Raw genomic sequence first — 25,859 nt, 5'->3', positions numbered from 1 at the left:
TAAAGAGAAAAGAGAGAGCGAAGAATAAAAAACTTATTTGAAAAAATAATAATAGAAAACTTCCCTAACTTGGTGAGGGAAATAGACACACAAGTACAGGAAGCACAGAGTCCTAAATAAGATGAACCGAAAGAGGCCCACGCTAAAACACATCATAATTAAATTGAAAAGGTTAAAGACAAAGAGAGAATTTTTTTTTTTTTGTATTTTTCCGAAGCTGGAAACAGGGAGAGACAGTTAGACACCCGCATGCGCCCGACCGGGATCCACCCGGCACGCTCACCAGGGGTTAAGCTCTGCCCACCAGGGGGCGATGCTCTGCCCCTCTGGGGCGTCGCTCTGCGGAGACCAGAGCCACTCTAGTGCCTGGGGCAGAGGCCAAGGAGCCATCCCCAGCGCCCGGACCATCTTTGCTCCAATGGAGCCTTGGCTGCGGGAGGGGAAGAGAGAGACAGAGAGGAAGGAGGGGAGGGGGTGGAGAAGCAAATGGGCGCCTCTCCTATGTGCCCTGGCCGGGAATCGAACCCAGGTCTCCCGCACGCCAGGGCAACGCTCTACTGCTGAGCCAACCGGCCAGGGCCAAGAGAGAATCTTAAAAGCAGCAAGAGAAGAGCAGTTACCTACAATGGAGCTCCCATATACTGTCAACTGATTTCTCAACAAAACTTTGCAGGCCAGAAGGGATTGTAGGCACAAAATATGCAAACTGATGGAAAGCAAGGACTTACAACCAAGATTACTCTACTTAGCAAAGCTATCACTTAGAATCTTTTTTTTTTTTTTTTTTTTTACAGAGACAGAGAGTCAGAGAGAGGGATAGACAGGCACAGACAGACAGAAACGGAGAGATGAAAAGCCTCAATCACTAGTTTTTCGTTGCGCATTGCGACACCTTAGTTGTTCATTGATTGCTTTCTCATATGTGCCTTGACCATGGGCCTTCAGCAGCCAAGTAACCCCTTGCTTGAACCAGCGACCTTGGGTCCAAGCTGGTGAATTTTTGCTCAAACCAGATGAGCTCATGCTCAAGCTGGCGACCTCGGGGTCTCGAACCTGGGTCTTCCGCATCCCAGTCTGACGCTCTATCCACTGAGCCACCGCCTGGTCAGACATAGAATCTAAGGACATATAGAGAGCTTCCCAGATAAGAAAAAGTTAAAGAAGCCTGACCAGGCAGCGGCACAGTGGATAGAGCATCAGGCTGGGATGCAGAGGACTCAGGTTCAAAATCCCAAGGTCGCCGGCTTGAGTGTGGGCTCACCAGTTTGACCATGGGGTCGCTGGCTTGATCGTGGGATCATGGACATGACTCCACGGTTGCTGGGTAGAGCCCAAAGGTCACTGGCTTGAAGCTCAAGGTTGCTGGCTTGAGCAAGAGGTCACTTGCTCTGCTGTGCCCCTCCCATCAAGGCACATATGAGGGAGCAATCAATGAGCAACTAAGGAGCCACAACAAAGAACTGATGCTTCTCATCTCTCTCCCTTCCTGCCTGTCTGTCCTTATCTGTCCCTCTCTCTGACTGTCTCTGTCACACACACAAAAAACCAAAAACTAAAAAAAAACCCAATAAAACAAAAGCTCTAACAAGAGACAAGGATCCAGCAATTCTACTTCTGGATATTTATCCAAAGAAGCCCAAAACACTACATTGAAAAGACTTAAGCACCACTATGTTCACTGCAGCATTATATACTACAGCTAAGATATGGAAGCAACCTGAGTGTCCATCAACAGATAAATGAATAAAAAAGTGGTGCCTATAGACAATGGAATATGACTCAGTCATAAAAAGGAAGGAAATTTTGCCATTTGTGACAACATGTGGCCCTGGCCGGTTGGCTCAGCGGTAGAGCGTCAGCCTGGCATGCGGGGGACCCGGGTTTGATTCCCGGCCAGGGCACATAGGAGAAGCGCCCATTTGCTTCTCCACCCCCCCCTTCCTCTCTGTCTCTCTCTTCCCCTCCCGCAGCCAAGGCTCCATTGGAGCAAAGATGGCCGGGCGCTGGGGATGGCTCTTTGGCCTCTGCCCCAGGCGCTAGAGTGGCTCTGGTTGCGGCAGAGCGACGCCCCAGAGGGGCAGAGCATCCCCCCCTGGTGGGCAGGGCGTCACCCCTGGTGGGCATGCCGGGTGGATCCCGGTCGGGCGCATGCGGGAGTCTGTCTGACTGTCTCTCCCTGTTTCCAGCTTCAGAAAAATACAAAAAAAAAAAGACAACATGGATGGACCTAGAGAGTTTTGTACTGAGTAAAATAAATCAGACAGAGAAAGACAAATACCATATAATTTCACTTATACGCAGAACCTAAAGAACAAAATAAACAAACAAAGCAGAAACAGACTCATAGAGAAGGTTTTAAGGGTTGCCAGAGGGGAGGTGGGAGGAGATAAGAGGGAAGGGGTGGGATCAAAGAGGTAAAGGGAATAAGAAACACAAATTGGTAGTTACAAAACAGTCACTGGGCTGAAAAGTATAGCATAGGTAATATAGTTAACAATATTGTAATAACTATGTATGATGCCAAATAGGTATTAGAATTATTGGGATGATCACTTAGTAAGTTATGTAAGTATCTAATCACTGGGTTGTACACATCTGAAACTGTACATTAACTGTAATTGAAAAATAAAAATTTATATAAAAAAATAGCAAAATGCTGACAGCTGTAAAAGGCTGGTGATGGTCATGGAAGCTCATTTTGCTATTCTACTATTGAACATGTTTGAAAATTATGAAGCAAGGCACATACAAGAATCAACCAATGAATTCACAGATATGTGGAACAACATGTCAGTGTTTCTCTCTCTCTCTCTCTCTATCTCTCTCTATCTCAAATCAATATAAAGAAAAAAATAAAGAAAAAAAGAAAATTATGATGATAAAAAGTTTTTAAATGGCAATTCACTGGTTTTGCCAAAGAAAATAATGATCTCAGGCCCTGGCAAGATTGCTCAGTGGACAGAGCATCATCCCAGCAAGCAGACGTCCCAGGTTTGATACCCAGTCAGGGCACACATGAGAAGCAACCATCTGCTTCTCTTCTCCTCCCTCTCCCCCTTCTCTGTCTCTTCCCTTCTAGTAGCCAGTGGCTCAAATGGTTTGAGTGTCAGCACTGGGTGCTGAGGATAGCTCGATTGATTCGAGCATCAGCCCCAAATGGGCGTTGCTGGGTGGATCCCGGTCTGTCTTTCTATCTCCCCTCCTCTCACTAAATAAGGGAAGGGAGGCCTGACCTGTGGTGGCGCAGTGGATAAAGCATCAACCTGGAAACGCTGAGGTCGCCAGTTTGAAACCCTGGACTTGCCTGGTCAAGGCACATATGGGAGTTGATGGTTCCTGCTCCTCCCCTACTTCTCTCTCTCTCTCCTCTCTAAAATGAATTTAAAAAATTAAAAAAAAAAAAAAGGGAAGGGAGCCTGACTAGGCGGTGGTGCAGTGGATAGAGCGTCAGATTGGGATGCTGAAGACCCAAGTTCGAGACCCCGAGGTCGCCAGCTTAGAGCGTGGGCTCATTTGGTTTGAGCAAAAGCTCACCAGCTTGGACCCAAGGTCGCTGGCTCAAGAAAGGGTTACTTGGTCTGCTGAAGGCCCATGGTCAAGGCACATATGAGAAAGCAATCAATGAACAACTAAGGTGTCTCAATGCGCAACGAAAAACTAATGATTGATGCTTCTCATCTCTCAGTTCCTGTCTGTCTGTGCCTGTCTATCCCTCTCTCTGACTCTCTGTCTCTGTAAAAAAAAAAAAAAAAAAAAAAAAAGGAAGGGGAAGGAAGGACAGGGGAGGGGAGGGGAGGGGAGGGAAGGGTGATCTCTATTCTATCTTAGTCATCAACTTTTCAGAAAAAGAACCTGATGAAGATTAAACTAAGAATTTATATCACCCTGCTTACTTTGATACTTCATATATATGCAGTTGACTCTGTGTACACACAAGGTGGGACAAAAGTAGGTTCACAATTGTTCTATGGAAAATAATATAATAATGAATAAATAATAATACAAGAATAAGCTATTCCATGTACTCATTACTATAAACCTACTTTTGCCCACCCCGTATACATTTTTTCTTTGTATACTTTCTATGTTTGTAATTACAGTTGACATTCAATATTATTTTATATTAGTTTCATTTCTACAATCTGTATAGACAAGTGGTATAAACTATTAAAATAACAACAAATATCTCCTGTATTAGGCATCCTACTTCAAACACAGTCCTATGCTAGGTACTACCCCAATCTTTAAAGAAACAAAATTCACACTACATGAACACATTCATGCTGTCAAAAATTCTAATAGGACAGATAAATTGAAACTCCCTATGACCATAATCCTCTGAACCCTTCCCCTCCCAGAGGTTCTCACCTGGGTACGTTTCCTTTCAGATATATGTGAACATATAAGAAAGTCAAATGTACATACAAACCCAAATGTCATCCCCTTACACAGCTATACATAAGACCAGACTGCGGGGAGAGAGAAAAGCATGTACAAAGGCCCAGTGGCATGACGGGACAGCGTGCCGCTGAGGAAATAAAAGAACACAAGAATGGCTAGGGAGCATTCAGCAGGGGCGAGACTGCCAGGTCTTGTTGCTATGAAACCACTGAAGAGATCCAAGCAAAGATGGTATGGGTGCATGGGGGGACACCATTAAATTTGCGTTTTGAAAAGATTGCTCTGGCTTGACCTGTGGTGGCTCAGTCAATAAAGTGTCAACCTAGAATGCTGAGGTCGCCGGTTCGAAACCCTGGGCTTGCCTGGTCAAGGCACATATGAGAGTTGCTGTTTCCTGCTCCTCCCCCCTTTCTCTCTCTCTCACTCTAAAAATGAATGAATAAAATCTTAAAAAAAAAAAAAGATTGCTCTGGCTGCTACCATGGTGCCAAAAGAGAGTGGGAACTCCATATGTATGCAAACATCTGCTGACTGAGTGAAGGAATAAACAGAATCAAATAGCAGGCAGCTGGCTATATGGGTCATGAGCTGGGAGGAGAAACCTGGGCATCACACACAATAAATGGTAGTGGAAGCAAGGGGGCAGGTGTGATTACTCAGAAGAGTACAGAAAAGGCCTAGACTGGGGCTGGGGAGAACTCAGACACAATGGGCAGGTAGAGGACGACGAGATTGCAAAGGAAATGTACTGGGGCTCCCAGAGAGGCTGGAGGAAACACGGAGAATGTGATCTCAGGAAATCAGGGGAGCCATTATTTTAAGAGAGCAGGAGCTCTCACCCATGAGGAATGTTCTATCTGCTGTATCTGGGAGGAGGAAGGTCACTAGTCTGGGGAGTAATGGAGGCAGAACCCAGCTGAAGTGGGTGGAGGAGAACATGTCAGATGAGGACAGGGAGGTGTGTGGAGATGTGTCTTTTGACAAATTTGGCTGAGAAGGAGAAAAAGATAACCAGTGGGAAGGCACTACTGGAATCAGGGAAGGGAGAGGATGACATCCATAAGCAATATTTTGACATCCATAAGCAATATTTGGTCAAGGGACTGGTACTTGGACCAAAATATGTCAGTGGTTGGTCTCCCTGGCTGGGTGTTGCCAGGCACAGAGAGGCGCATCAGGCTCACAGAGCTTGATGGCTTTAGTCTTTAGACCAGGGGTCCCCAAACTACGGCCCGCGGGCCGCATGCGGCCCCCTGAGGCCATTTATCCAGCCCCCACCGCACTTCTGGAAGGGGCACCTCTTTCATTGGTGGTCATTGAGAGGAGCACATTGACCATCTCATTAGCCAAAAGCAAACCCATAGTTCCCATTGAAATACTGGTCAGTTTGTTGATTTAAATTTACTTGTTCTTTATTTTAAATATTGTATTTGTTCCCGTTTTGTTTTTTTTACTTTAAAATAAGATATGTGCAGTGTGCATAGGGATTTGTTCATAGTTTTTTTTATAGTCCGGCCCTCCAACGGTCTGAGGGACAGTGAACTGGTCCCCTGTGTAAAAAGTTTGGGGACCCCTGCTTTAGACAATAATTACCAGTTAGCATTTATGGAAGGCACTGTGCTTTACACATGTGACTGAATCTAATCCTTATAATAATCTGATGAGAGGCACTCACAGACTGAATAGAAGTGGGTTTAAGCCAAGCATCTTGTCTCCTGGAAATGACAGCGTGAAGAATCAAACCACTACAAATCAAGGTTTTATATGTGTTGTCCAAGGATCACCCCCATCAACTCGCCAAAATGCCTTTTAATAATACAGACCTCTAAGCCCCAGCCTACAGCTACTGAATTAGAATTTGGCGTGGGTGTGGAGCCTTTTACACAAGCATCCAAAGGCTTTTAATGCCACCACAAAGCAAAAACACCACAGGAGCTGCACTCCCATCCCAACCACCAACTGTGTTCCAAGTTCATGTTACCAAGTGTGCCTGTTACCATTGCCTGTCAGCTCCAAATCCACCTTCATTGCTTGCTTGTGTTACTGCAGTATTTTTTACTTGCCAGGTGGTACAATGTAAACTTCATCAGTAGAGGGCGCTGAAGAGACACTGGAGAAGGGACTTGGGTTTCTTCTTCCAGTACTGTATGTTCCCTTCCTCCCTCCCTCCCTTTCTTCCTCTCTTTCTCTTCCTGATCTCCTCCCTCCTTCCCTTTTGCTAGGTGGCCAGCAGCACTTGCCCATGGTGGCTTCTGCTGGCAATCCCCTGAGGACAGTTTCCCAGGGAGCTGTTAGCACTGAGCGAAGTCAGCCAGTGGGCTACAGTGACAGCTGCAGCCCCTCCAGCATCTGCATCCCAGCCTTGGGTGATTCTCCAAATGTGTTTCTTCCCATGGCTGCTCTATGCTACTGTGGCCCAGGCCCAGCTCCAGGCACTGGAGGTAGCATGGTGAACAAGACAGATAACCTCACTCATTCATTCTTTGGAGACCACTGTGAACCAGCCCCTTGCAACACCGGGCATGGGGGCAAGGGGGACATAGTATGTAGCGTTCCAGAACCTGAGCTGTAACTCTCCTCCCCATGTATCCTCCCAGGGCTGAGAGAACTGATAGAATGGAAAGTGGGCACAACCTAACATCTGGGCAATTGACTCTGGAGTAACTCATCTCTTTTTTTGTGTGTGTGAGAGACAGAGAAAGGGACGGATGGGGACAGACAGACAGGAAGGTAGAGAGATGAGAAGCAACAATTCTTTGTTGCATCTCCTTAGTTGTTCATTAATTGCTTTCTCATATGTGCCCTGACCAGGGGGCCACAGCAGACTGAGTAACCCCTTGCTCTAGCCAGCGACATTGGGCTCGAGCTGGTGAGCCTTGCTCAAACCAGATGAGCCCGCGCTCAAGCCGGTGACCTCGACGTTTCGAACCTGGGGCCTCCACGTCCCAGTCTGATGTTCTATCCACTGTGCCACCGCCTGGTCAGGCTAACTCATCTTCCGTGAACATAAAATTCAGAAGTATTCCTACTTGTAATAACAATCCAAGTATGGAGGTGTAATGGCTTTATGTTCCCCCAAGTTAACCAAAATTTATTGTCACAAAACATTTTTATAAAAAATAAAAACATTGTTTGTTTGGGGGGCTTTTACCTTTTTCGTGTGTACGCTGTGGTGTGAGAGGTGAGTCTGGAAATCCATCTTGCTCAGAAGTATTTTGCTCATCTTCACTATTCATCTCATGTGACAATGAAACCTTTGTTACAAGAGAAAAAGGAGCAAACATGTGATCAAATTTCCTGCCAGTAAACTCAAATGGCTTATCCCACGCTTTCTTTAGTGCCACCTCCCTCCCTGAGACACAACAGGCCTACACCTGGCAGGGCTGGATGAAGTCTCGTGCTCCGCAGGAAAAGCCCCGGGCCAAGGCAATGCCATTCAAACTATGCTGAGGGCATCCAGAACTTCACCCCCTACCCATGCTGCCTGGGCAGCCTTTCTCCTTCCTGCCAGCGACCAACCCAGAAAAAGGGGCTGCATCTGGGATAGCACCCAATACCACCCTACCCTGGTACTGATGCGGTGTTACCATCACCACGTGCTACAAGAGCTGTTGACTTGCCCTGTGAGCACCCTCAGTCAGGCAATTGTTTGAAAGCAAGATATTAGACAACCTGACAACACAGCAAGGAAGCTGCAGTGCCTGGCTTCTTGTGACTGTAATAGTAAAGTGACTCTCAGATCCAGCAGTGATGAACCCTAATCATGCACAGGGTCCAGCCCAGAATGGGACAGTCATCTTCCCAGATGCCTCTCTTCATAGTAGGATGCTAACAGAAGTACCTCACCCAAAGTGCATTATATAGTCATTAGAAGTGGAGCAGTAGGAGGTGCAAGCTAGCTCCAACTCAGGGTAAAGTCTGGGCAAGAGTGTGGTCAAAATGTGCAGCAAACCAAGCAGTAACTCTGGAAGGGGCAGTTTTGATTTGTCAGGTAGAAAGACTGCTCGGGCCTCCACTGGGACCTTTGTAGGCCCCAAAACATGCCGGACCTCCCGACTCAGTACATTAGGGTAAATAAACGAAGGGTTTGTTCATCTATGCTCCACCCCAACAATGAAAGATAGCAGCTCGGTGACTTCTGCAAATTAGCTGGAGTGATGGCTTGGTGCCTCATTTGCTATCCTGGCCTTCTACTATTACCAAGAGTGGTTGGGCTCATGCAGAGGTGCTTGCCTTGGTAGTGCAGAATCATAATCTACATGAAATAAACTAACAGCGGGTGTATCTATCCGCACACTGGTGTGTACATGTAAATGCAGAGAGCGAGACTGCAGGAGTCATGCCACAGCAGGCACTGATGCACTGACAGTTAATGTCCCTCTTTCCACCTCAATAAGAGGATGATTTTGTTTGGTGCAAATGGGCCCCGCCCTAAGGGTATGAATTGTGATAATCCTCTTTCCTTTATCCAGTAACTGGAAAAGGGCTGGGCATGTGATCAATGAGCTTCCTGCTGGGAGGCTTCCAGGAAAAAATGTTCTCCCTAACAGACACAGAGTAGCCCAGAGAGAAGGACCTTCCTCACTTCTTCCTTCTGCTTTGGGACCAGGGCCTGCCGTACCTGGTGACCATGGAGAGGAAGCCAAGGGATTCCCAGGCCCCAGCCTTCGATTGGCACTTGAAACAATTTTGGAATCTTCTACCTCTTAACTGTTGTAAAGCCAGTATACACGAACACCATCACAGCCACCTGGCCCGTGCAGGTTTGCATCAGATTCGAACAGACGGTAATGAAACAACGGAGCCAAGAACTGGTGAGCCATTAGCTTTAATCCTAGCTTGCACCTGGAGGGCAAGTAAAAACACACACTGGGCTCCAAAACCCACTCATTCAGTGTTCACAAAGCTACTGACTTATCCGAGTTTCCTAGAATCAAAGGTTTCTAGCTCACCAGCCTTATCACCTCTGTTCCCCATCTCCTTCCTTCTCCCTGCACAAACTCTGCTCTGGCTTCTCCCTCAGCACTCCACCATCTTGGCTGCTTCTCCTGGCCTCCTCCACATGGCCTTTCTCTGCTCTCCTCTCTAATGCTAATCTCAGGAACGAGAGAGAGCAAGCTCCCAGTCTGCCCCACTTTATAGTATAGAAATCCAAACCTTTAATCCAATCTACAAATAAGGAAGTCTCTGATACAAAGTCACTTATCTGAGGCATTAATAGGATTCCTCATGAGAGTACACCACCCCCAGCTAAAAGGGTGGGAAAGGCTTAGTCCTAAAACCAAGCCCCAGGCTATAAAGATCCTGCCTGCACACAGCCCACTCCCAACACACATTAATATAATCACGCCCATCCCAAGCAAGAAGAGCAACTAATATTATCACCTGGGCGACGGGCTTCTATGTGGGCAGTGCCATCTTTAACAAAGTGAGCATAATATACTTTATCTGCCCAACAACTGTTATGTGAGAGTGTTAAATGTCTATTATTTAAACCTTATGCTTATCTATTTCATTATTTGCAGCCAAAATTGGTATACACATCAGACCACAGGGGCCTCTTCCACGGAGAAGAGGGGACTGGAGTAAGAACAGCAGGTGGGCTTTTGCTTTAAGTGCAATATCAAAAATACTAGTAAGAAATGTGTATTCATATATTACCTTTGTGACAACAAGAAAATTGTTTTAAAAATTTAAACTGTGGCGAGAGAGGGGACATTCCTAATCCTCAACAGCAGCAGCAAAAGAATGCCTATTATTCCTTTTTCTTCAGAAGTGTCTAGAGAGAACTAGTTTACCCCTCCATGAATAATTCCTCTCTGGGTCCCCACCTAAACGTATGGCAGACATTCCAATATGGGTTTGCTGGCAGGTGGGAGGTTAAACAAATGAATGAATGAATATACAGCATCTTATGACAAAATGTTCTGCACATCCACCAACAACAATAACAAGAATGCGTGACAGAGATTTACAATAACATCCTTTTGGTGATTTGTTTGAAAATGGTAACAAGGCATTTAGATAGTCTCCTCCCTTAAAACCAATTGAAATCAATCAGAAGAATGAAAAAAATTAAAAAAGCTTAGCCAATGGCTAACTGGAAACACAAACTGGAGAAAACAGCTGCCAAAGCTAAGAACTTTGGAACAGAGGGAGAATACCAAAAGCGGCTAGACTTCAGGCACATAGATGCTCCCCCAATCACCCAGTGTTACCGCTACAAAGGTCCACAGAGACCCTCTGATGGGTGCAATGGGAACAGGGTGTGGATGGGCCCAGAATAGCCCTTTCCAGGGAGGAGAAACCAAAGGGAGACACTGTGGACAGCCTGCCTTTACTGTCCAGAACCCAGCCTGCATACTCTCAAAGAAATTAGACAGCACAGGCTGACATAAAAAACCCAAAGGAAAGATAAAATATATAAAATAAAAAAAAAGTGATGAGAAACAGAAAGATGTAAAAAGTAAACTGGAAGAACTCAAATTAAAAAAAAAAAAGAAAAAAGTAGCCTGCCTGACCAGGCGGTGGCGCAGTGGATAGAGCATCAGACTCGGATGTGAAAGACCCAGGTTCGAGACCCCGTCGCCAGCTTCAGCACGGGCTCATCTGGTTTGAGCAAGGCTCACCAGCTTGGACCCAAGGTTGCTGGCTTGAGCAAGGGGTTACTTGTTCTGCTGTAGCCCTGTGGTCAGGGCACGTATGAGAAAGCAATCAATGAACAACTAAGGTGTCACAACGAAAAACTAATGATTGATGCTTCTCATCTCTCTCCATTCCTGTCTGTCTGTCCCTGGCTATCCCTCTCTCTGACTCTCTCTCTGTCTCTGTGAAAAATAAAAATTAAAAAAATAAATAAATAAACAAATTTCTTTAAAAAAAAAAAAGTAAAACCAATACAGAGGTAAAAGGTATACTAGAAGCACTAAAACACAGTGACACAGTGCTGGAAGATAGAGGATGAGGGTACAGAAAAGGAAGTTACATAAAGTGACATTGAAAAGAAAAAAGAGAGACAAGTGATTGTAGAAAATATCATAGATACGGAAGACAAATAAAGAATTTCCAACAATACAAGAATGAGATTCATGAACATAGATAAAAGTGAGTGGTTACCAGGGAGTTGAGGGTAAAGAGGGACAAGTATATGGTGACGGAAAATGGTTTGACTTTGGGTGATGGGCACACCCCACAATCAACAGTTCAAATGCCATGGAGATGTTCACCTGAAACCTATGTACCCTTATTGATCAATGTCACTCTGTTAAATTTAATTTTCTAAATAAAGTTTAATAGCAAAAAAAAGAAAGAAAGAAAAAAGAGTAGCCAACAAATACATAACTACTGTTCTCAAAGGAGAATAGAATGAATAGATGATAAAAGTGCAATATTTTATTTTATCTCCCCTATTTTATCTTACTAATCTCAACAACTGTTTATTTTGAAGGAAGTGTATGAATGATTCATAAAAAATGGATATTCCCGGCCAGGGCACACAGGAGAAGCGCCCATTTGCTTCTCCACCCCTCCGCCGCGCTTTCCTCTCTGCCTCTCTCTTCCCCTCCCGCAGCTAAGGCTCCATTGGAGCAAAGATGGCCCCGGGTGCTGGGGATGGCTCTGTGGCCTCTGCCCCAGGCGCTAGAGTGGCTCTGGTCGCAACATGGCGACGCCCAGGATGGGCAGAGCATCGCCCCCTGGTGGGCAGAGCGTCGCCCCATGGTGGGCGTGCCGGGTGGATCCCGGTCGGGCGCATGCGGGAGTCTGTCTGACTGTCTCTCCCTGTTTCCAGCTTCAGAAAAATGAAAAAAAAAAAAAAAATGGATAAACTGCCCTGGCTGGTTGGCTCAGTGGTAGAGCGTCGGCCTGGGACGCAGGAGTCCCGGGTTGATTCCCGGCCAGGGCACACAGGAGAAGCGCTCATCTGCTTCTCCACCACTCCCCCTCTCCTTCCTCTCTGTCTCTCTCTTTCCCTCCCGCAGCCAAGGCTCCATTGGAGCAGGGTTGGCCCAGGCGCTGAGGATGGCTCTGTGGCCTCTGCCTCAGGCGCTAGAATGGCCCTGGTTACGACAGAGCAACACCCCAGATGGGCAGAGCATCGCCCCCTGGTGGGCATGCCAGGTGGATCCTGGTCGGTCGGGCTCATGCGGGAGTCTGTCTGACTGCCTCCCCGTTTCCAACTTCAGAAAAATACAAAAAAAAAGGATAAACTTGTAAGTTATTTACTTCCGATTACAGAATGTCTATAGTAAAAATAGGGAAAGTAATTTTACTTTTATTTTTTGTCAAAATGTCCCCCTTAGAATCTCCTTCAAAGCTGGTGCCATCTAGTGATTAAATAGCAGTTTAACATGCTCCCCATACCCATTTTTTCAAAGAGATATATTTTAATCATATAATAAACTTAAGAGTATTTGGTCTGTTTCAAAAAAAAAAAAGCTTTATGTGTAAAAAAAATTTTTGATGGGCACAAGGACTATAAACTAAAATTTTAATTCTTAGTAGGATAAATTGGTCACCCTAGTCTGAATCCTGCCTCTGCCCCTAGATGGTTGGCGGGTGGACCTTGGGTAAGTCATTTATCCTGTTTCTTCACAAACCTACCCCCGAGGGTATGAAGTAAATGAAATGGCATGTAAGCCGCCCAACATATATTAATGCTAAGAAAATGTGGTTAATGTGTCTTCCTCCCCCTACTGTTTAACAGCCCCCCAGAAAAAAAAAAGTGTACTCGTAAGGCTGTGGGAAATTGAAATCCCTTTCATTCATGCCATCTGCCAGGACAATAGCAGGAGTCCCCAAACTTTTTACACAGGGGGCCAATTCGCTGTCCCTCAGACCGTTGGAAGGCCACCACATACAGTGCTCCTCTCACTGACCACCAATGAAAGAGGTGCCCCTTCTGGAAGTGCGGTGGGGGCCGGATAAAATGGCCTCAGGGGGCCGCATGTGGCCCGTGGGCCATAGTTTGGGGACGCCTGAAGCTGCAATCAGTTACTACAGCTTCACCTCTGGTTCCTGGGTTGTACAGGAACGGACTTTCCTGTTGTACAGACATGTGGAGGCTGGCGTGCATACACTGCTGGTAGGAAGGCAAAAGGGAACAATTGCCCTGGAGAACAATGTGGTGAAAGCGAATAGTGTGAACCAGCACACCTAGCTACATGTACCGACTGTTCAGGGAACTAACCTAAACGTTCCTCACTCAGTAGGTGAGCAGATACAGTAACACGGACCCGTCTCAAAACGGCAGTGTCGAGTGCAAAAGCCAGGAGGTGAAGTGAACGGTTCGGTATGATGACCTCTGTAAAATTTAAAGACAAAATAGTACTATATTTGTTTTCTGACACTTATTTACAGTAAAAGAAAAAAAAGACAGACTCTAGATTGCATTCCAAATCCAAGAGGAGAAGGCCTTCCAGGGATGGAGAGGGAATTCAACCCTGACTGTAATTTTATTTCTTCTTCTTCTTTTTTTTTTCTTTTAATTTTTTTTTAAATTCATTTTAGAGAGGGGAGAGAGAGAGAGAGAGAGAGAGAGAGAAGGGGGGGAGGAGCAGGAAGCATCAACTCCCATATGTGCCTTGACCAGGCAAGTAAAGGGTTTCGAACTGGCGACCTCAGCATTCCGGGTTGACGCTTTATCCACTGCGCCACCACAGGTCAGGCTTTTTTTTTTTTAAGTGACAGGAGGGGAGACAGAGAGACACACTCCTGCATGCACCCCGACTGGAATCCAGTTAGCAGCCCCGCCATCTGGGACCAATGCTCAAACCAATCAAGCAACTAGCTGTGAGAGAAGAGAGAGAGAACGAGGAGAGGGAGGGGAAGAGAAGCAGATGGTTGCTTCTCATGTGTGCCCTGACCAGGAATTGAACACAGAATGTCCATACGCTGGGCTGATGTTTTATCCACTGAGCCAACTGGTCAGGGTTTGTAATTTTATTTCTTTTAAAAAATCTGAAGCAAAAAAAAAGGTAAGATGTCAATACCTGCTCATTATGGAGAATGAAAACACTAACATATATTATTTTCTACTTTTTAACTCTCCTTTTTTGGCTGGGTTAAAGAAAATACATGTGCTCAGCTTTAACAGGTAGAGCCAAACAGTGTTCCAAAGTGGTCGTATGAGCTTACATGCCCACCAGCATTAGCGGTTCCTCCACAGCCTCACCGATCCTTGGTATCAGCAGTTGGCTTGCTCTACTTCTCAATTTTTAAAATAAAAATATTTCCCCACTGCACATGGGTCTTACAGGCATCATGACAGACTTGCCTAAAAAATAAAGTACTTGTCTTGCTAAATGACCAAGGAGGTTGTACAGGTCACTATAATCTCTTTCCTCTAAGGGAAATGTCGCTTCAAAACATTTGAGTGAGAGCCTGACCTGGCAGTGGCTCAATGGATAGAGCGTCAGACTGGGACACAGAGGACCCAGGTTCAAAACCCCAATGTCGCCAACTTGAGTGTGGGCTCATTTGGTTTGAGCAAGGCTCACCAGCCTGAGCCCAAAGGTCGCTGCCTTGAAGCCCAAGGTTGTTGATTTGAGCAAGGGGTCACTCGCTCTGCTGTAGCCCCCCTCTTCCCCTGGGTCAAGACACATATGAGAGAGCAATCAATGAACAACTAAGGTGAAGCAACAAAGAATTGATGCTTCTCATCTCTCTCCCTTCCTGACTGTCCCTATCTGTCCCTGCCTCTGACTCTCTGTCAAAAAATTAAAAAAAAAAAAAAATTTGAGTGAGACAAGTGTTAACCTCAATCCAAAAAACTACCAGAAAACGTGCAGACGGAGGGGCCGTGGGACTGGCTCGCGGCCTTTCGAGCCCTGTGGAAGGCCCTCCTCTGGCTCCCAGCAGCCTCGACTGGCTGCAGAGAAACCTAACTCTGCATGTTCAGATCTACCCACGTCAGAAAGTGATGGCTAGTCGTAAAACATTCACATACGGAAGCCCCAAAATCAGTTCCCTCAGGCCATTTAAAATGTGATTCAAAATAGTGGAGGGTGAGCAACATAATATAATCAATGTGAATGTACTTTGATGCTGCCAGTCTATGTGTGTGGTCAGGAAGCTTAGCACATGGTATGGTGATGGTGAGAAAAGTGAAAAGAAAGGAAAGTATGGTGCTCTCTTCTGCCATTACAGAAATGGCACCATTAGCTGGGTAGTGGTGGAGAAACGGGCTCTTTCTTTTCTTTTCTTTTTATTTTTTTTTTACAGAGACAGAGATAGACAGGAACAGAGAGAGATGAGAAGCATCAATCATTAGTCCTTTGTTGTGCGTTGCAACACCTTAGTTGTTCATTGACTGCTCTCCCATTTGTGCCTCGACTGCGGGCCTTCAGCAGACCGAGCAACCCCCCGCTGGAACCAGCGACCTTGGGCCCAAGCTGGTGAGCCTTTTGCTCAAACCAGATGAGCCTGTGCTCAACCTGGCAACCTCGGGGTCTCGAACCTGGGTCCTCCGCATCCCAGTCCGACGCTCTATCCACTGCGCCACCGCCTGGTCAGGCAGAAACGGGCTCTTTCAACCTCTCTGTTCCTTGGTTTCCCACTTGTCACAGGGTCATAACAGGAATCGACCTCACCGAGACAGGGGGAGATAAATACAGGTAAGAGCTTGAAATAGAGACTCACTATGCTAACCACTCAATGTCAGTTAATATGGGGACAAAGGACAATACTCCTTTTGTCGGGTATGAATTTGAAGACAGGTTGCAACTATGCATACGGATATTGGAAAAGTGATAGAAAAATTAGCTTTTAGGGTCAAAGAAAAGAACAGGATTACTTAGCATCAGATAAAAAGCTACCTGAAAATGTAATGATGTTTGTCTTTGAAAGGTAAAGGAAAAGTTTTAAATTTAAGCCTAACTAGATAGAAAACAAGGCTGGATGTGTTAAAAAAAAAAAAAGCCGCGAAACAAAAGCCGTCAAAGGTAGAAGAGAGAAAAGAAAGTCCTTACTCATACACAATGCACTGTAAGTTGGTGTCAAAGTGCAGACGACATTCGGGAATGTGACAAACACCTGGTTTCTGTGTGGCACGGCGTACGCAGCATCGCCGAGGCCCCTCGCTTCTTTACGGGCACTGACATCCTCCGACTCCTTGTAGCTGGACGACAGGTGCGAGTCAGTGTCCTCCTCCTCCCTGTAGCCCAGCATCTCAAAGGATGGCAAGGAAGTTCTTCTTCCTGCCTCACTTTGCCAACTTGGTCTGTATTAGAACATTAAAGAGAAAAATAAGTAACTAAACCAGCCACTTACTTCACATCGGCATATATACATGTATTAAATGCACTGCCTCAGGGCCCCCACCATAAAAGCATTATAAGAACAGCATTTATAGGAACCAAAGGATTAAGTCATCCACTATCCCATCTCTCCGCACATTCTTAAAATTTTCTTTTTATTTCTTTTGAGAGTAAGTTTATTAAAGCTGGGGACCGTGAAACAGGAAGGGCCTAGGATAGAAACAACAGGAGAGAGTCTAGGCGGGGCTGCCTCGGTCCCCTAGAAACCGCATGGGAAAGTCAAAGCAAGGGGGTCTTGGAGACAGGTTCAGGGGGCTAGTCTAGCATAAGCAGCCATTGCCCATTGCTCCCCTGGCTACAAGTCTCATGGGTTCCCTTATATGACACATGTGTGTGGTGGTAGGGGAGGGAGAAGAGAGATCTTACTACATAAAAAATAAGAATATTTGGTATGTAAAAATATAAACAAAAACAAGATTGAATAAACATGACAAATAAAGGCAAATCTGGTCACATGTCCCCAAACCTGCCCGCCGACTCCTCCAGCACCATCTCAAACGACTCCCCACCACCCCCAGCTCTCCCAGCCACAAACTTCCTGCCGTTGCTCCCATGTGGCACGCTCCCTCTTTCTCTGGATAGAAAGCCCATCCCAGCCCTGCACTGACCATCCCCCTCAGCCTGTTCCCACTGATTCTTGTAAATCCTTCGTGCTCCCCTCAGGTGCTCCCCTCAATGCTCTCTTCCTCAGGAGGACACCTTCCTGACCCCCAGCCCTGTTACCATCAACCCAGCTCAAGCGATTGAGGATATGACATTAAAGAAGAAAAATTACAGTATAGATGAAACCAAGGTCAAATCAAAGAGGAGATACAGGAGAAGCGCTGAGTGAGGACTCTCACTCTGTAGCTTGTGGCGCAGAGAATCCCACTAAGGCCTAAGAGCAGCACTGACTCACCGGCTCTGTGCTGCCATGGAAACGACCGCTGTGCTCACAAGCCCTGATTTAACAAACTCTACTCTACTCTAGAGAAAATCCTGATACAATTCAAGAGCAATCAATGTCCAGAACAATGCTCCTTTGACACCGGTGATGGCCACATGCGCACGCACACACAGGCACACGCACACACACGCGGGCTGTTCCTCCTCTGCCCTGACAGGAAGCAGAGCCAGAGGTAGGGTCCTTACTGATGCCTCAGCTCGGAGGTGGTAGCATAGGGCTCGATGAAACTGTCATTTTCAACGTAGGCCGTGTCACTATCAGACCGGGATCTTCGGCGTGGCTGAGGAAGGGCAACGGTCTGGCTAGTCAGTGTTGTTGTTAGAATGACTGCAGCCAGAGCAGACCTGTGGACGAAAGCACCCCAGTGAGATGGTCAATGGAAGGTTAAACACAGGATACACGAATTAATCAAGGTATACCTTCTGTTCTACAATGTTTGGTGCATATCTACTGACCACAGGCCCACAGTCTGTTAGCGCCATCAAACGATGTCATTTCATTCTTACATCAACTGTGCAAAGAGATATTATTGTCACCTCCATTTTTCATATAAATTAAATAACTTACCCAAGGTTTATTAGCTAATAGGAGATGGAACCAGGTCTCTAATCCAGGGAGTTTATATTTAAGTTTATATTAATCCTAAAATAAAATATTGGAATAAAAAAAGACATAAAATGTTTTTTAAATTTGCAGATTAATCAAAACTATAATATAGGAAAGATAGAATTTACTCTCCCACCTGAAAAAGTAAAATAAAGCAACAGACTTAACAAATGGAACAAACGGCCCTGTTTACAGCCAGAGAGAATTTCCAGGTCACAGCAAAGGAAGGAGAAACTGAGGTGGGGCCAGACAGACTCCCTGAGTTGTTTAGATGCAGCTGAGAGTACAGGAGCACCAAGGCAGGTAGAATTTGAAAGACAGAGTACCAGAGAGACAGAGCTGAACAGAGAAAATTCGGAAATCTGCAGTATTCAGTAAAATGTTCTTCAGTGCATGAGTGTGAAGAAACTACCCAAGACTGGGGGAAGAACCATTCATAAATATTAGGGGAACAGTGCCAGGTGCTTACATATGGTTGAGGCCAGTGTCTGTCCCAACAGTAAGACAGGAAAAAATGATAAATCATGGGATGCTGGGTACAGTACTCCAAAAAGTCTTGACTCAGTAGTGGGGAATAATGAGCCTTAGGTTGAACACTAATCCAGACCCCGCCTAACAAATCATAAAAGCAAGACCCAAAAGATCAAAATGGTTCCAAATAACTTAATTGTATCCCAGCATAAAATTCCAGAAGACTTATAAGAATACTAAAATATACAGTACTCCACAACATAAAACTCACAATGTCTAATATGCAATTAAAGATAACTAGGCATGCAAAGAGACAAAAAACAAAATAAAACAAAAAAAAACACCCCATAATGAAAAGAATAATCAATCAAATCCAATCAGAACTGAACACATATGTTAGAATTAGCAGAGAATGACATTAAGACAGTTATTATAATTGCATTCCATATGTTTAAAAGCTAAGTAGAGACAAAGAAGAGTATAAAAAAAGGCTTGAACTTCAGGAGATGAAAATTACACTGGATAGGAGACACTGCAGAATAGACTCCTGAAATTGAAGGCAAGACAATAAAAAAGTAACCAAAATGAAATTCAGAGCGGGAAAAATAATTTAAAAAATACATAGTGGGATATGAGATAAAAAGAAACTGCTATTGTTTTATGTTTTAAGATAGTTAAGTTTTGGTGTCATTTGTTGCATGGCAATAGATAACTAATACAATAGCCTTCAACCAGTGTTGAAACAACTGGATACTCATATGGGAAAAAAGGAACTTGTACCCATACCTCCCATGCCTCTCACCACACAAAAATGAACTCAAAACAGATATTAGACCTAAATGTAAATCCTAAAACTATATACTTCTGGATTAAAATCATGTGACCTGGGTTAGGCGAAGATTTCTGGGATATTATATTGAAATCATAATTTGTAAAAGAAAAGATTGACTAGTAGAACATCATAAAAATTAAGATCTTCTGCTCCTTGAAAAATACTGTTAAGAGAATAAAAGATAAGCCACAGATGGGGAGAATGTATTTATTTGCCAAGCACATATTCAATAAAGAACTTGTATCCAGACTAATTAATGAATTCTCAAAATATATTAACAGCAACATAAGCAAGTAAGTTTTTAAAAGTGGGCAAAAGATTTGAACAGACACTTTACCAAAGAAGATATACAGACGGCAAATAAGCACCTGCTCAATATCATTAATTAGAGAAATGCAAAATAAAGTGAGATGCCACTACACATCTATTAGAATGTCCAAAATTAAAAAGATTGGCCAAGACAATCTCTCATGCCTCTTGTCCTTCTTCTTCAACCAGGCCTGACAGAATGGTTCCCACAAAGGAGAGTAGTGAGCCTGACCGGTGGTGGTGCAGTGGATAGAACACTGACCTGGGATGCTGAGATCCCAGGCTCGAAACCCCAAGGTTGCCAGCTTGAGTACAGTATCATCATCATGATCCCAAGGTCACTGGCTTGAAGCCCAAGGTTGCTGGCTTGAGCAAGGGGTCACTGGCTTGGCTGGAGCCCCCTGGTCAAGGCACCTATGAGAAGTGATCATTGAACAACTAAGGTGCCACAACTATGAGTTAATGTTTCTCATCTCTCTCCCTTCCTGTCTCTCTCTTTCTCTCAAAAAAATAAATAAAATAAATAAATAAATATATATATTTATATGCATACATATACGTATATAAAAAACAAAGAAGGGTGGTGAGAAGGGGTTATTCTGCCATCAATGAGGTGATGACCAAGACAGTATGCCACCAACATTAACAAGTGTATCCATGGAGTGAGCTTCAAGAAATGTTTCCCTTGTCTGGTCTGTGTGGTGCAGTGGCTAAAGCATCAACCTGGAATGCTGAGACCACAGGTTCAAAACCCTGGGCTTGCCTGGTCAAGGCACATACAAGGAAGCAATGAACAACCAGAGTGAAACAACTATGAGTTCAAACTTCTTGCTCTCCCTCTCTTCTCTCAGTAAAATCAATCAATAAAAAAAATCTTGAAAAAAAAGAAAGAAATGTTCTCCTCAGGCATTCAAAGAGATCCAGAAATTTTCCAAGAAGGAGACAGGAGCTCCAGACGTTGACATAGACTCCAGGCTCAACAAAGCTGACTGGGCCAAAGAAATAAGGACTGTTCCACACCTCATCAGTATATGGCTGCCCAGAAAGCGTAATGAAGATGAAGGTTCATCAAACAAGCGCTATACATTGTTACCTGTGTACGGGTCATCACTTTAAAAAATTATACAAACAGTAAATGTGAGTGAGAACTAGTGGCCAACTGTCAAAGTTATAAAACCACAAACACACACTCCCAAGACTCACCAGACCATGTGCTGGTGAGGATGCAGAGAGACTGGAACTCATACACTGCTGGTGGGAACACAAACGGAATCACAACATTGGGAAAGTTTCTTTTTTTTTTTTTTCACTTCTCCGAAGCTGGAAACGGGGAGGCAGTCAGACAGACTCCCACATGCGCCCGACCAGGATCCACCCGGCACGCCCACCAGGGGGCGATGCTCTGCCCATCTGGGGCGTCGCTCTGTTGCATCCAGAGCCATCCCAGCACCTGAGGCAGAGGCCACAGAGCCATCCTCAGCGCCTGGGCCATCCCTTCTCCAATGGAACCTCTGCTGCGGGAGGAGAAGAGAGAGACAGAGAGGAAGGAGAGGGGGAGGGGTGGAGAAGCAGATGGGCGCCTCTCCTGTGTGTCCTGGCTGGAAATCGAACCCAGGATTCCTGCACGCCAGGCTGACGCTCCACCACTGAGCCAACCGGCCAAGGCTGGGAAATAGTTTTTTAGTAAGGTAAATATACAACATAATTGGCAGATATTTCACTCCTACACATTTACCCAAAAGAAATGAAAGCATATGTCCAAACCAAAGATTTGTGCACAAATGTTCATAGCAGCCCTGACTGGATAGCTCAGTTGGTTAATGTCACCCCGAAGCACAAAGGTTGCTGGTTCGATCCCTGGTCCGGGCACATACAGGAACGGACTACAGACTGATGTTCCTGTCTTTCCCCCTCTCTTCCTTACTCTCTCTCTAAAATCAATAAAATAAAACTTAAAAAACAAACAAACAAACAAAAAAAAACTTTGGCCCTAGCTGGTTGGCTCAGTGGTAGAGCGTCGGCCTGGCGTGCAGAGGTCCCGGGTTCGATTCCCGGCCAGGGCACACATGAGAAGCGCCCATCTGCTTCTCCACCCCTCCCCCTCTCCTTCCTCTCTGTCTCTCTCTTCCCCTCCCACAGCCGAGGCTCCATTGGAGCAAGGATGGCCCGGGCCCTGGGGATGGCTCCTTGGCCTCTGCCCCAGGCGCTAGAGTGGCTCTGGTCGCGACAGAGCGACGCCCTGGAGGGGCAGAGCATCGCCCCCTAGTGGGCAGAGCGTTGCCCCCTGGTGGGCGTGCCGGGTGGATCCTGGTCGGGCGCATGCGGGAGTCTGTCTGACTGTCTCTCCCCGTTTCCAGCTTCAGAAAAATACAAAAAAAAAAACAAAAAAAAAAACAAAAAAAACTATTCATAGCAACTTTATTTCTAGTAGCCCCAAACTGGAAACAACCCAAATATTCATCAATAGGTGAGGGGATAAACAAATTGTGACATATTTATATAATGGACACATTCAATAAAAAGGACACATTACTGTGTTTCACAACAACATGGATGAATGTCAAAATAATTGTACTGAGTGAAAGAGGCCAGCTTCATTAGTTTGCATAATTGTTTATATAAAAGTCTAGAAAATGCAGACTAGCCTCTAGTGAGAGCAGACAGATCAGTGGTTGCCTGGGAATGGGGTGAGGGTGGGTTGGGCAGGGGAATAGGAGGTGAAAGAGAGGGGCATGAGGAAACTTCAGAGGATGACAATATATTTATTGTCTTGACTGTGGTGATGGTGTCATAGGTGTAAAAATACGCCCATATTTACAAATTATCAATTTTAAATATGTAGTTTATTGTAGTCCATTATACCTTAAAAACTTTTAAAAAGATAAAGAACTGTCTAAACCAAAAATAGTAATATATTACATTGTCTGTAACATATAGAATTAAAATATATAACAGTAATACGAAGGATGGGAAGGAAGCTTGACAACAGAGGTAAATAGCTATAAGATTCTTATACTATTACACTGCACATGAAGTGGAATGATATCAAAGATTAACTTCAAATTTTAAAAAAGGATTTTATTTATTAATTTTACAGAGAGAGGAGGGGGCAGGAGACAAGAAGTAGCTTCACTCTGGCTGTTCACTGGTTGCCTCCCATATGTGCCTTGACCAGACAAGCCCAGGGTTTCGAACTAGCAACCTCAGCATAGTGTTCCAGGTAGGTTCCAGCGCTCTATCCACTGAGCCACCAAACCAGGCCAATGTTGTTTTTTTAAAAAAATTTTAAAAATCTAGAAGTATGCCACATTTGCTACTGCCATGTTGGTTATATTGGGTTTATAAAGATTGAAGACTATAAAAATTTTCTAACAAGTCTATATAGCATGCTTGCCACAATAGGACACATGTTCTTTTTCTTTCTGCTTTATAATGGAAAGTAAAGCAAATCCTCTCACTATTGCTGCTGCTACATAAATACTAAAGTTCTAATGACACTAATGGCTGTTCACACAAACACTGAAGAGCTGGGCAGACCCGCAAGTGCGCTGCAGCACCGCCACGCTTGCAGCTGTGAGGCTGCAGGCAAAGGCTGAACACGGCTGGAAGGAGAGATGCCGACACGAGCTCTCTCACTGCGTCACTGAGACGGTGAAATGAAATGATGCTTTTAGAGCACTTACCGCAGCCTTTGGCACGGAGTAAATGCTAATAAATGCCTATTCTTGTTATCAAGATTGTACTAAAGGAGAAAACAAACACTTAAAAATGTCTCAGTGGTGTGTTATTTCTTTTTCATCAGAAGGCATACAATATTCTAGTTTCAAAGAACACTAAAAAGAAGGGCTGCCCTTGAATGAAATCTTCTCATTGTTAATAGTCAAACTATGTATCCAGGTATCTTATGGATAAAAAAAATTGTCTAAAATTCTCCTCTGTCTGAAATTTTGGAACGCACAGACCGGGGTCTTAGGTATCTATCTGATGGTTAGGAGCACTGGAGGACGGGCAAAGCCCAGCCCCTGGGAAGTAAACCCACTTCTCCTCCCTTCCCATAAAGCAGTTCTTTTGAAAGACAGACTTATGTTTAAAGAGAAGATTATGCACACAATTCAAGTTCCTTTTAACACACCATCAACCAAAATACTCGGGCTTTTATGTTTTGAAGAATACTAAATGCATTCAATTACAAAATGTGAGAAGTCTATACCTGACAGCAATAAACCATTATCCTGCATAAAAATCATATTAAATTATAGAACCATGATAAATATTTCAAAGGACATGATTCTAATCACCCTACTTGTAATCTTCTTCCCAGTTCGAACCATGCTAGACCCCACTGCTTGGCGGCTGAGCACAGGGGTGACGTCGGTGCCTGCTCACCTGAGACTCACCTTGGTCTCTCTGGGGACGGGTTGGGGCTGCGGGGCGGAGGTGTGCGGGGCACAGCTGGCTTCGGGGCGATGCTGGCTGCAGGTAGAAAGCCATGTATGATGTGTGGCTGCACAAATAAAACCCAGAATAGGTCACTGGTGTATGAAATCGCCAAGATCCTGCCACCACCCCTCCCTGGGCCTGAGAAGGGACGCTTGCACTGGTCATCCAGGAATCTAGCCCCACCAGGTGGCCCGCTCCTCGCCTTGCTATCTCCAATCCCCATGTGGCAGGCAAGCATGCCCACCCAAGGAGCCCATTACAGTTGCCCACAGTGGGGCCCTCTCACCCTTCCCTCCTCAGAGCAGCTTCCTTGACCTCCAGAGTCCCTGACTAGCACCTCCACTTGTCTTACACACTGCTTCCAGTAACCCTATTCACTCGCCAACCCCCTGCAGAACAGAAGCTTCCTGAGAGCAGACAACTGTCTTGTCTTTACCAATCCATTAAGCCCATTGCCCAACACCTGTCGGTACTTATTAAAGAGTCTAGGTAGGTTTTATTTTTTTTAATTGATTTTTAGAGAGAGGATGGGAAAGAGCAGGAGAGAGACAAGAACATCTGTTCCTGTATGTGCCCTGACCGGGGATCAAACCGGCAGTCTCTGCGCTGTGGGATGATGCTCTAACCAACTGAGCTATCCGGCCAGGGCCATTTATAAGGTAGTTTTGATGATGCAGAATAACAAAAACTAGTTCCTACCCACATTGCAAGTAGGGGAATCCTGCTTTAGGCAACTGGCAGTCTCTCAGAAGTTTCAGAGTATACTCCAGTCACTTTCTGTGCACTGGCCATTCATTCACACCTACTGGGGGCAAAGCACCACGACAGCAATGAAGAAACCATGTCCTCCTCCTTCAGGAGGGAGAGGGCAGAGGAAAAACACCCAAATACTTATTATATAACACAGAATTATGAATGTGCCAAGGGAGAGGTAAAGACGAAGCGCTGAGGTGGATCATGGAGGAAAGGGGGCCCTCAGGTCTGGGGGCCAGCAAGGGGACCTCCTGCCCCTTGAAGAAAACCACAGAGGCATTTAGACTAGGTCTTTAAAGATGGCCACCACTCTCACATTTGGGAAATAAGAAGAAAAGCATTCTAGGAAGAGGGACCAGCAGGAACAAAGGAATGAAGCAAGACAGGAGTGGCAGTGCTCTGCAGATAACAAGTACCCAGTTTGCTGTAATACAGAAGCATCGAGAGGGAGAGGCTGACCAATGGGCTGGGGGTTAGAATGAGGATTGTTTCCATTTAAGAGTTTTGATAGCAGACTAAGGCGATCCTGTGGCCCAGTGAGGAGCACCAACTAGAGTTAGCCCCTGGAAAGACTAACGAGGCAGTAGTAGGTATGTATAAGGTCTAGGAAGACACGGGAGGTACAACTGAGGGGAAGAGCCAGGGTTTGGGGCATCTTTCCGGAGTGAGGGATGAATAGACCTCCCAGATGTCTCCTGTAGCGCCCACCCCTGGCCCCCCAGTTTCACTCGCATGCCCAATCCCAAAGCAGGCATTCCAGGGCAGTATCTGCTGTATCTCTCTCTTC

The 25,859-nt window shown here is 45.2% G+C and overlaps 1 protein-coding gene across 3 annotated transcripts in view; it reads right to left on the bottom strand.

The window, feature by feature from the left end:
* The window catches only part of CEP89 (centrosomal protein 89), a 100,058-nt gene that overhangs the window by 71,810 nt on the left and 2,389 nt on the right, over positions 1 to 25,859 (bottom strand). For all 3 annotated transcript variants that reach the window (XM_066242721.1, XM_066242723.1, XM_066242722.1), the window contains exons 2-5: positions 24,277 to 24,383; positions 17,847 to 18,005; positions 16,432 to 16,618; positions 7,553 to 7,655 (exon numbers count right to left, since the gene is read on the bottom strand). In XM_066242721.1, coding sequence (XP_066098818.1) covers positions 7,553 to 7,655; positions 16,432 to 16,618; positions 17,847 to 18,005; positions 24,277 to 24,383 — 556 coding nt within the window. The remainder of the gene's footprint in view (positions 1 to 7,552; positions 7,656 to 16,431; positions 16,619 to 17,846; positions 18,006 to 24,276; positions 24,384 to 25,859) is intronic.

Source organism: Saccopteryx bilineata, chromosome 9 (genome assembly GCF_036850765.1).
Source record: "Saccopteryx bilineata isolate mSacBil1 chromosome 9, mSacBil1_pri_phased_curated, whole genome shotgun sequence".
Lineage (NCBI taxonomy): Eukaryota > Metazoa > Chordata > Mammalia > Chiroptera > Emballonuridae > Saccopteryx > Saccopteryx bilineata.
The sequence above is the reverse complement of the archived record's forward strand: the minus strand, read 5'-3'. Positions and strand labels throughout refer to the sequence as shown.